At 43.1% G+C, this 12,837-nt stretch overlaps 1 protein-coding gene across 1 annotated transcript in view; it reads right to left on the minus strand.

The window, feature by feature from the left end:
• The window catches only part of GRIA2 (glutamate ionotropic receptor AMPA type subunit 2), a 235,329-nt gene that overhangs the window by 71,210 nt on the left and 151,282 nt on the right, over window positions 1-12,837 (minus strand). Inside the window, exon 7 of the mRNA XM_030192684.1 lies at window positions 7,156-7,323. Coding sequence (XP_030048544.1) covers window positions 7,156-7,323 — 168 coding nt within the window. The remainder of the gene's footprint in view (window positions 1-7,155; window positions 7,324-12,837) is intronic.

A 12,837-nucleotide genomic window follows, 5' to 3' on the forward strand; every position in this document is an offset into this window, starting at 1 on the left:
CTACTATGCTACTATGTTAAAAAGTATTATTTTTGCCTGGTTCCAGGTGCCCATTCCACATAGAGGGACATTTTTGAACAGGGACGCCCATCTCTAAGGGTGTCCATCTCTGAGGATGTCCCCGTGAAGGAGCGGGGCATCCCGTATTATCGAAACAAGATGGGTGTCCATCTTTCGTTTCGATAATACGGTCAGGGACGCCCAAATCTCAACATTTAGGTCGACCTAATACCCGGGTGGGTATTGGAGGGCTCCCATTTACCAGCACAAGTGTAACAGGTAAGGAGGGGATAGGCCTGGCTCCGCCTGCCTGAAGTGCACTACAGTGCCCACTAAAAACTGCTCCAGGTACCTGCATACTGCTGTGATGGAGCTGGGTATGACATTTGAGGCTGGCGTAGAGGCTGGGAAAAAAATGTTTAAAAAAATATTTTGGGGGTGGGAGGGGGTTGGTGACCACTGGGGAAGTAAGGGGAGGTGATCCCCGATTCCCTCTGGTGGTCATCTGGTCAATTCAGGCACCTTTTCGAGGCTTGGTCGTGTAAAAATTGGACCAAGTAAAGTCAGCCAAATACTCGTCAGGGACGCCCTTCTTTTTTCCATTATCAGCTGAGGACGCCCATCTCTTAACCACTCCCCTGACCCACCTTCAGCACACTGTTGACACGCCCCCGTGAACTTTGGTCGTCCCCGCAACGGAAAGCAGTTGAGGACGCCTAAAATCGGCTTTCGATTTTGCCGATTTGGGCGACCATGAGAGAAGGACGCCCATCTCCCAATTTGTGTCAGAAGATGGGCGTCCTTCTCTTTCGATTATGCCAATTTGGGCGACCTTGAGAGAAGGATGCCCATCTCCTCATTTGTGTCGGAAGATGGACGTCCTTCTCTTTCGATTATGCCGCTGATAGTGTCTCTAGCCAAACAAAAAGAACCCTGGCCCAATATGGATATCAATAATATAAAATTAGGAGAGGAAAAAAAGACTAAGGGGGAAAGTTATCAATGTGGGTTTCTGTTAAAACTGCTATTTTACCACAGGTCCAATTTTATGCAATGAGATCTAGAGGAGCATTTTCAATATGACGTCTAAGTCCAACTTTGGACATTTTGCTCAAAACATCCAAAATCCAAGTGGGGCATATAGCTATTTTAAAAACAGAAACATGTCAATCTTTTTTTTTTTAATGGCCATTTGTTAGATGTTTTTGTGTCTTGTGCATTTATCTTTTTGTTCCATTTTGGAAAAAGAAAAAAAGTCCAAGTGAAAAACGGATAAAATCAAGCCATTGGGATGTAAGAGGAGTAAATCATTCTTAATAGACTGGCCACAAAGACATCCCAGCAGAGCAGGGAGCACCCTAGGAGGCAGTGCAGTACATTTCATATAAAAGGTCCCAGGTACACAGCTCACCATTACTCCACTATATTGTATAGTGAGCCCTCCAAAACCCACCAAATACCTACTGTACCCAACTGTACTCTACTGCAAGAGCCCTTATGGCTGCAGGTGTCACCTATATGTGGGTACAGTAGGTTTTTGGTTTGAGGTTTGGAGGGCTCAGACTTTCCACCACAAGTGTAACAGTTAGGGTAGATAATGGGCTTGAGTCCCTTTCTCAACAGTGCATTGCACTGACCACTTGGTTACTGCAGGGACCTGCATGCTGCTCTTATATGACTGGCTATAATACCTGAGGCTGTCATAGAGGCTGGTATGTCCTGTTTCTTTTAAATCTTTGGGGGTGGGAGGGGGTTAGTGACCACTGGGGGAGTAAGGGGGGGGGGTCATTCCTTTATTCCTCCAGTAGTAATCTGGTCATTTAGGGCACTTTTGTAGCTTCTTCATTCAAAAAGAGGTCTAGCTCAAAACATCTTAGTTTCAGTCCTAGACATTTTTGTAATGTCCAGGTCTTAGGAACTCTCAAATCCCACTCTTAACCTGCTCCCAACATGCCTCCTTGAGATTTGGATGCACTACAGGTGAACGGCATAGAAAAACATCTGGAAAATGGGTTTCAAAAATACTGATTTGGATGTTTTTGTGAGAAAAATGTCCATTGCTGCTTTATGCCACTTTTTAGACATTTTTCTCTTTTGAAAATGATCCCCCTAGTGACTAATAACCGGGGTTAACAGTAACATAATATATCTTAACTAGACTTTGAGCCCGTAAAAACGGGCTATTATAGGAAGGGGGGGTTGAAAGGCCCGCCCCCACCGCCGAGTTCGCCGCTGCCCCTCCCCCTCCGAGTTCGCGCCCCCCCACCGAGCCATCACCACCCACCTTCCACCCGGCCAAGCCCTCGCTCCGCTACTGAAACAGCGAGGGTCCGGGAACGCAGCACTGAGCTCTGCTGAGCTGCCGACGTTGGCCTTCGTTCTTCTTCTCTGCCTGCAGCTGCCTGTCCCGGCCTCGTGTGACGTAACGTCGTCGAGGGCGGGACAGAGGCAGAGAAGAAGAAGGAAGGGCGATGTCGGCAGCTCAGCAGAGCTCAGTGCTGCGTTCCCGGACCCTCGCTGTTTCAATAGTGGAGCGAGGGCCCGACCGGGTAGAAGGTGGGTGGTGGCGGCAGCGACTCGGGTGGGGGGAGCGTTAGACGGCGGTGTCCCTCCCTCAGCAATGCGCAGTACAGACCCTCTGTGTTCCGCCCCCCGTCATCACGTATTGACGTGGGGGCGGGGCAGAGAAGGTCTCTACTGCGCATTTGCGAGTGAGTACGGTCACTCGCCGTTTATATGTTTGATAGTAGCCCGTATTGATAACTTCACCCACCCCTAATTATTACAGTAGGGAAGAGAAGCCTAGTAATCGTTTCATGTTGTCACATCTTCAAGGTGCAAGCCTGCCTTACCTGAAGTGAAGACATCACTTTAAGGCCAATTCAAATTAAACCTCATGGGGAACCTTCCTTCGATAACTATTCTCTGTTCAAATATTTGCTTCAAAGCCACAAATTTGAAATTTTCTAATGTGTGCTTAAATTCCACCCAATGAGCCATCAATGGTGCTTCCAATTTCTGTAACCAGATGTTACTTAAATGTTCACCAATTTGCAATTTAATTTTTCTTGAAGTTTGCCCAATATACCACTTACCACATGGGCAATTAATAGCATAAACCACTGCTTCAGAATCACAGTCATAATGTCCTCTAATAACAAATTCTTTTCAAGTTATCACATTATATACCTTCTTGGTAATAAGAGTATGTTTACAATATTTGCAAAGATTATATGCAAATTATCCTACGTTTTGTGGACTTCTGAATGTTATATAATTATGGCTAGATAAGATCTCAGCCAAAATTCCTGCCCCTTTTATAAGCAAACTTAGGCACTTGTTCTAAACTCGAGTGAGCCTTAAGGATATCCCAAAATTTCAAAATAACCTTCCGCAATTTCATTGCTTGAACAGAGTAAGGAAAAACGCATACCAAACTATCATCTCTGTTTTAGTACCCTGTAATATCCATTCTCTACGGACATTTTTTGCTCTCTTGTACACTTGTACGGATTTAAGCACACATTAGAAGATTTAAAATGTGTAGTTTTGAAGCAAATACTTTTGAGCAGGGGTGGTAATGTCGCTAAAAATCTTTTGAAATTTGAGCAGAGAATGATCAATTCCTGGTGTACTGTTCATGCTGAAGGTCTGAATAAAGATATTGAATGGTATGAAGTACAACACAAGGGACATGCGCAGAGGTTGGTTTAACTGTACATGTCTCAGCGGTTTATTCAAATGAGATGCAGTTGGAGACCTTGATGATGGATCCACTATGCTTGCCGTAAATTTGTAGTATGAAGTATTTTTGTATGTATAATTATTTAGTTGGAGACTATTACTATAGATTTTAATGATATGATTTATAGATTGGGTGGCTTGTTGACTCGAATTCTCTCTTGTGTAGATTTCCAGCTCCTGATGACGCTTTATAGTGAAACACGGCACTGTGTCGGGCTGTGAATTGGATTTTTATGTTGAGCTGTGAATTGGAACTTTTTTGATATATATTCAGGCATGGACATAACTTATCCTACTAAGGGGTATGTTTTACTAAGGTGTGTTAGTGTTTCTAACGCACCTTTAAATTTAAGGCACGTTAAACGCTAACGTGCCTATACATTTCTATGGGCGCATTAGCGTTTAATGCGCGTAAACCATTTACACATGTTTAAAACGCTAACACGCCCATAGCGCACCTTAGTAAACATAGGCGTAAGTTTTTGGCTTGGTATGATAGAAGAGAATATTATGCGACTGGATTTGGATTGAATGACTCCATTTGCTTACAGTAAAGAATTTATTGAGTTATGAGATATCATGTCTGAATATTGAGGGAATTCCCTTGGATTTTGGAACTGAAAAGATTATTTATTCACCAAAGACTAACATCTCAAGGACTATTATGACTTTGCTGTAAGACTCCCATGATACTGAGATAAGTACCGTTTGTTTGGAAATATATCAATCTCAGTTTTTTGAGACGTTTGTCTATTTGAGAGATACTGCTGATGCTTAGGAAAGGTACTTATTTCTGTGGTTAGAATATGTACTGCCCATTCCAAGGGATTTCAAATTAGAAATTGTTTTAAAAGAATAAAAGTATTTTATTGATGTTTGTTATATATTATGAGCTTTTGTAGATTAATACATTCTCTCTAATTATATTCTCAGTTATTTGGAGCTTTTATTGTAAACTGTTTAGCTGCTAATTTGCGATTGGCAGTGCATCAAGTCTTATAAATAAATAAAAATAAAATAAATAAAAGGCACTATTTCCCATGTTGGATCTACATGTTCATTACTTATCCACTGATTTAATAAAGGATTTTCTGCCATCATCCTGGTTCATCTCTGTGGTCATTCACACTCCTTCTTGCTTCCGCCTGGTTCTATGTGGGATAGATTTGGTTCTTTATGGTGACTACTACATGTTAGCACATGTTAACACGCATTCATGTATATTATTGACTGCAGGTTGTATTTACTAATAATGTCCTTTAATGCAATATAATATGATGTTTCCATGCACTAATACAGTAGTGCACTAATGTATTGCCTGAATGAAAAAGATAAGTCTGCCATTTAAATATATCATTGTAAATAATACCATGGCAAATTCTTGAAAATTACATTTTATATATAAAATTTTTCATATAAAAATTATTGTTCAGAATTCAACCTGCATTTACAGTGGAACTGATGGAGAATTAAGCGAACAGTAGGTGGAATACCTATGTGAAATGAGTTGCTACTGATGATTCCTTAGTGGTTAGATTCTGATAATTGTAATGTAGCGCTGGGCTATATTTTTGGTGTTTTTAGGTGCACATTTATGCATATATATATCTATATAATCTATATATAGATATATAGATGTATAGATATATGGCAGTATGTTGCCTAAGCACTACTCTTCAAATACCACTTATCTAACATACCCACCAATATTCAAAACCATTTAACCGGCCAGGAATGGCACCTGGACAGTTAAATGGCACTTAGCCGGCTGTGCGGCGATATTCAAAGGGGGATAACCGGCTATCTCCCACTGAATAGTCCAGGCTAGTGGCTAGAAAATAACTGGCTATACTGTACAATATAGCCAGCTATCCTCAAATATTCAGCAAATAGCCAGCTATTGTAAACGGTCACATCAGGCCGTGTAAATAGGTGGAATATCTTTGGCTGATTTAAACTTCACTGCCTATTTCCAAATGTTAACATAGCCAGGTAAGTTTAAACCATCCAAAAATAAAACAGATATTCAATGCCGGGCACCGGAAACGGCCTGGCATTGAATATTCAGGATGACCGCAAACCGCTAGAGTTAGCCGGGCTCCCTCCTATGGTCTGAATATCAGCCCCTTAGTGTTTTATTGCAAAGGAAACAAACACATGGGTAGAGCATAGGGGGGACATAGGTAGGGCTCCACCTTATGTGCATAACTTACAGAACACTGGGATCCTTTTACCAAGCTGCAGTGAAAAAGGGCCCTGCATTAGTGGCAGGGTCCGTTTTTGCCATGCACCGAGGCTTTCTTTACCGCAGTGGGTGTAAAAGCCTAAAAAGACATGGCCATGCGGTATGATCGCTCTTACTGCATGGTCATGGGGAGGGGGACAGCAGTTACTACCACCCATTGAGGTGGTGATAAGGGCTCCCGTGCTAGCCTGGCGGTAACCAGGTAGCACACAGCGCTGCCTGATTACTGCCAGCTTAGTGCCGCGCTAAAAAATATGGACCGATTTTCCCTAATGTGGGAAATGTTGCACGCCGGGGCTGGAACTACCACCGGTGCCCGCATTGGGCCAACGGTAGCTCCAGCTTAGCATGCGGTAAGCCTGCCTTGTAAAAGGGCCCCACTTTCACTTATGCATGTACCTGCTGCCTTTTAGGCATTCACACTCCAGGTTCCATGACTGATGCAAGAGCAGGCACCTAGATGTTAGATGTGCGAATATTGGGTTCTCCTAAAGTTCTATAACAGAATCTAAGTTCCTATTGCCCAACCTCAGGGTGCCTAAATAGAGGTGCCAGTTATAGACTTGCCCCTAAGAGTAAGCTACTGTATGAACTGCTAGTATGAGCACATGCTAACAAGTGAATGTGTACTAATTCTCGCTTAATGCACTTTAGTTAAAGGAGTTCTAAGCACCCCACCACTTATTACCAGTAGTCAGTCAAAGACCAGAACTGTAATGACGGGCGATACATCAAATGAAAACTGACTGGAAGCAGCATCTTTTTCTATTTTCCTTCAGTACTTATCGTGATTGTGGGAGATAAATGAGATAACAGTAAAGGTCATGCAGAAGCCTCCCACATTAGACCAAGAGAAGGAAGATCAACAATTCTGACCGAGAAAGCACTTCATAAATAAATGACTGTACACAGAAAGGCTTATTTTTCCATCATGGAGTACCAGCTATGACCTAAGCTGAAAAAAAATCATATTTTAAGCAATTGCTCCTGATTTCTATGTCATGGTAGAGTGCTTCTTCTATTTACTGAGGTCTGACCTTGAACAAACAATAACTGGAGGCTAAAGGAATAGGCAGTAGTCCTTTGTTCCAAAGATTCAGTGCATATTGCACTTAAATTCTTGTTATCTTAATCATCCAAGCACAATACTTTTGTTGAGTGCTTACCTGCTTCAGTGCTCTTTCTATTTCCACACCGTGACCCCATGGCACTGCGGGGTTTGCAAGACAATCACCAGCATTTCCTCTTCGAGCGATCTCAATTCTCTGCTTACGCAAATTACGGAAAGCTTCGGTCATCACTTGGACAGCATCGTAGGTCAAAGCAGAGGTGTACTGAAAAAAAAGGTCCATGCAGAACTAATGAAGACTGTGTTCTAGAATGTGTACACTTGCATATCTCCATGCATACAAGTGCATCCATTTAAAAAACAAAAAAGTATATCCCATGATATGTCTTGAAAATTTGCCATTGGCAGTACACAGAAAGGATAACTTTCTATAGATCATCTAGGTGAGGAAATGGATATTTAAGGGGGCAAGTTATCAATGTGAGCTACCATTAAGCTCAATTTTTAGTAACTACACGTAGGACTCATTGCATAAAATGGAACCAGTGCTAAAACCGGCCAGGTTAGTGGCAATATAACACATCGTAACAGTAGCCCATGTTAATAACTGTGCTTCTAAGTCTGCCTGTTTAAGATTATCTAAGTATTTTATAAAAGGCTCAGAAAGCACTGAATCTTTTATAAAATACATAGAGGAGCAATTTCAAAAGAACATCCAAGTCAGAATTGGGACGTCCTGCTCATAACATTAAAAAAAAATTTCTTCTCACGGCGATTTTCAAACAGGAAAGATGTCCAGATTTCCTGATCAAAAATAGGTGAGAAAGATGTCCTTACGCTGGAGATATCCATCCTGAAGGACCATTTTACAAACTGAAATGTTTAAATTATAAATAGGGGGGGAGCACAGGGACAGCTGTATGACACCATTCTTATGAAAATGGTCAAAGAGACATCTGTGCAGAACAGAGGAGTAGCCCAGTGGTTAATGCAGTGGATTGTAAACCAAGAGACCCAGGTTCTTACTCTAATATAATTCTTTTTTTTATTTTTGTAAATGTGATCCTTCCAGGAACAGAAAAATGCCTATTGTACCTGAATGTAGATCATTTCAATAGCCTTCAGGCTTGCAGGTGTCTTATGTCTTTATGTACAGTAGGTATTTTTCTGAAAAGATTGGTGCCAGAAAAAGCATTATTCTATAAGCCGTGCTTAAAGTTAGGCACGGTTTATAGAATAGTGCTTATGCCTGGGAATCTTACCTAATTTTAAGCATGGCCATTTGCACCAACTGAAATGTGATGCAAATGTACATGCCTAAATTAGGTGCGTATCCCCTCTCATTCTATAGCAATGCGCGTAAATGTTAGGAACGTCCCCATTCTGCCCATGACCCTCCCATTTCCACGCCCCCTTTTTAAACTCACATATAAAATCCCAATTAAATCAAATTAGTGCCAATAACTGGTTGTTAAGCCAATTATCGCCACTAATTAGCTCGTTATTCAATTAAATTGCATGCGCATATTAAGCACGCCCAAATTTGCGCATACAATTTTAGTTCTAGGTCAGTTCCCAATCGCCAATTCCCATCTGGAAAATTGCCACCTAGGACAATTACCACCTAATCAATTCCCACCGCTCCAGGGAGGGCAATTCCCACCTTTAACAATCATGAAGCATCACTGTCTGAAATTTGATCTCCTTCCCTTTCACCTTCTAGATCGTTTCGGGGGGGGCAATGCCCCCCACATCACCCCAAACATTAACTTTTAACATGCCATACCATGCCAAAAAATTAAAATAAACCAAAATCCAAATTAATAAGCAACATAAAATATCATATATATATAAATATTGCCAACACATCCACACCATGCAACAACACTTCTCATTTAAAAAAATACAATGCATAAGAAAAAAAACCCCAGAAAACCAACACATGCCAGTAAGAGATAGTCAGGGGGTGCAGACCTAGGAGGGAATTATTCAGGTGGGAATTGGTAGGTGGGAACTGTCCGGGTGGCAACTAGCCTGCTACAGTTAGCGACTTTTATAGAATTAGCCCTACTCATTTGCATGCGTTTAATCCATTTGTGCACCTTAGTAAAAGGACCCCTAACTTTGTTACAAGAGATGCTTTTGAATGTCAGGGATACCTAAAATGTCCCCGTCCCCTCCCTCAGCACTCTGCCAAATTCCAGGTCAGAACAAGAAATGAGTCTGGGTTATGCATGACTCTAAGCAAGTGTCGCGCCTCTGTTGTCGCTCTGGTGTTGGTGAGCTCTCAAGTCTCCCCGAGCCCCACAAGGCCCCAGGAAACAGCCGAGCACCCCGAATCTTCACCCGCGGCGACCGCCGTTCACCGAGGGTTGAGCCCTCAGCTGCGGGCGGCCAGCAGGACTGCTGGAACCGCGGGGTGACGGCTGGCCTGTCTGGATGTGAGTACACAGTTCTTGGTGAAGGGCTTAGCCGGGCGGCTGGCTGAGCACTGGGAACAAACACAGTCTGAGGGAGGTGGCTTAGCCACGGCCAGCTGAGCACTAGGAACCAACACAGTCTTCACAGGAGGTAGCTAGCAGGACGGCTAGCTGATACGAGGAACAAACACAGTCTTCAAAGGAGATAGCTAGCAGGACGGCTAGCTGCCACGAGGAACAAACACAGTCTTCAAAGGAGATAGCTAGCAGGACGGCTAGCTGACACGAGGAACAAACACAGTCTTCAAAGGAGATAGCTAGCAGGACGGCTAGCTGCCACGAGGAACAAACACAGTCTTCAAAGGAGATAGCTAGCAGGACGGCTTGCTGACACGAGGAACAAACACAGTCTTCAAAGGAGATAGCTAGCAGGACGGCTAGCTGCCACGAGGAACAAACACAGTCTTCAAAGGAGATAGCTAGCAGGACGGCTAGCTGCCATGAGGAACAAACACAGTCTTCAAAGGAGATAGCTAGCAGGACGGCTAGCTGCCACGAGGAACAAACACAGTCTTCAAAGGAGATAGGCTTCTGAAACACGAAACGGAAGCACTGGACTCCTTCCGTGGCTCCGTTTAAATCCCCCGCTCGTTCCTTCGCTAGTGCCAGCTGGGACCAATCCCCTTCGCCCAGGCAGACCTAAGGGCCTGGATTGGCTCTCCCGCCCAGCGGGCGGAGTCTCTCAGGGGGGTGCGCCAATCCAGCGCAAGTAGGTGGAGCTACCTCGCCGGCCCCGCTCCAGCGAGGAGAACGAAAACGCCGGCGCCGCCATCTTGGCCGGCGGTTCTCCTTCTTCGAGACCGGCGCTTGCCTCTGTGGATCGCCGGCCTCGGAGCGGCCGGCGGCAGCGCCCGATCCCCCAGGCAGACTATCACCGCCCTCCCGGGTCCCATGGGCGCCCCGGCTCCCGCTCCTGTCCGCGGACCGCCAGGTAAGGGCCCGGAACGGGACAGCAAGTGTAAATGCCAATAGCTAAAGTGCTACTGTAGATATGTATTGCCATTATAAAATGCGGTCATACGTGGACTCTATGAAGGACTGCCCAGAATATACCCAGAAAAATGCCTTCTTTAAATATCTGTTTACTGCCTTATCCATAGATAGATATTACTACTACTACTGCAACAACAGGAGCGGCCTAGTGGTTAGAGCACCAGTCTTGACATCCCAAGGTGGCCATTTCAAACCCACTGCTGCCCCTTGTGATCTTGGGCAAGTCACTTAACTCTCCATTGACTCAGGAACCAACTTAGATTGTGAACCCACAAGGAAAATACCCAGTGTACCAGAATGTAATCACCTTGAGCTACTAGTAAAAAGGTGTGAGCAAAATCCAAATAAATAAATGAAATACATAAGAGGCAGTCCCTACCCAACAGAGATTATAATAAATTCAAGACAGGCAAATGGGATTAATAAGGCATCAGGGAGTTTCGCTTATTATAAGAATGATTAAAACAATATAGGTATTAAACAGGTGTGTAAGAGGTTAAGAGTTTAGCCTAGATTTGAATAGGGCCAGAGATAAAGCATGAGAACTGACTCAGGAAGTCTATTTCAGGCACACACGGTGCAGCAAGATGGAATGAATGAACTCTTTTCTAAAACCACTAGCTATATGTATGGCCGATTTCTACATACAAATCCATTTTCATTCAAGTTAACACCAGCTAAGGCTTCTAGATTTTACTCCTAAACACAACCCAGTCAATATTCATCCCACAAGCAGTCAGCATTTTTTAAAATCCTGACTGCCATGGGCAGAATTACCCCGGATATTCAATGCTGAGACATGTCAGGACCCTGGCAATGAACATCCGGAGGCACTGTATGCAAATCAAGTTCATGCATATTCATTGTGGCTATCCTGAAAACCTGACTGGCAAGGGGTACTCCAGGACCGGACATGGGAAACACTGGTCTAGGGGGTCTTACGAGCAGGAGCGATGCCCACTCACTCCTGCCCATTGCAGCACTGGCTCCTAATGTCCACTGTTACCCCTAGCGACAGACTTGAAGTACTTGCTGTGGTACCTGCTCAAGCTCTGCCTACAGACTACTCCAGCACTAGCCGGACAGTGCAGGACAATTAGTACTGATATTCAAAATCGCTTTGAATATCGAGTGGAAATATTTTAAGAGGGGGTGAATTGGATCAGGACCAGACACAGGGGGAAGATGTGAGGGAACCTTCTCCTACTTATGCAAGTGCCAGCAGATATTCAGTCAGGTTGAAATAAAGGAGAAACATTTTTGCAATCACATGGCGTTTAATCGCATAAGATAACCGCATAAATTGGGCTACCTAAAAAGCTCTCCTATCTTCATGTGGTTCGACTTGTGTGATTATCTGGGAATAAAGCCAGCGGGAGCCAAAAAATGCTAACCGCCTTCAGCTGGAAAATATTTACCCATATTTTTAAAAGAGGTGGCAATTTGGGTAGTCTGGTTACATGACCAGTTTAGTGGGGATAGCGCTCAATATCAGCGCCATTCTGCTACAGTTAAACGGAAACGTTTGGCCACCAGCAGAAGCTGTCCTAAATTTAGCCAGATATCTTTATCCAGTTAAATTTAACTGAGTATATTTCACTGGACTTGAACTATATAATACTGCTGAATGTACAGAATGAGATTATCCATTTACAAATATCTGGTTAATTTTACCACGGACTGTGCCACTGAATTTTGACTTCTGAGTGTCTTTCTGAAACTGAAATGTATGCTCCTAGTTTCTATTCATGCCTCTTATACACTCTTTCCTTCTCAGAACTCACCTTTTCTATTTGGCCAAAACTTTTGGTGTTATACAAGTACATGTATACTTTCTGACAGCTAACAATCCACGCAGCCACAGAAGGCTGATCTACGTAGATTTAACTGCTTTTTTGCTCATGTAAGAGCAATGGGGTGGCATGGTTTCATCTTTAGAATGACACAATAAACCAGGAGTAATATTTTGTAAAGTTTTTAACCACTTATGATTAAATTTAGGTATCACGGTACATACGACATTGTAAATAACCAAGACATGCAATAAGAAAAGCACGAAGAAAAGAATGTAATGTGTTATCATCAAAATATTTTCTAACAGATTTCAATTTACGCAAAATGAAAATCCCAAATTTTGTAACTTTTGAAACTTGTTGAATAAAGGATCATTTTGAATCAATAGTAAAACCCCAAAATCTAAATGATTCCACCAACCGAATGGAGTGTCTAGAGAGATTAGGGACCCATATGGGATAAAATGGATGGCCAGTGGCCCAGCAAGCTATAGATTTACTGGGGTTTAACAA

Source organism: Microcaecilia unicolor, chromosome 2 (assembly GCF_901765095.1).
Source record: "Microcaecilia unicolor chromosome 2, aMicUni1.1, whole genome shotgun sequence".
NCBI lineage: Eukaryota > Metazoa > Chordata > Amphibia > Gymnophiona > Siphonopidae > Microcaecilia > Microcaecilia unicolor.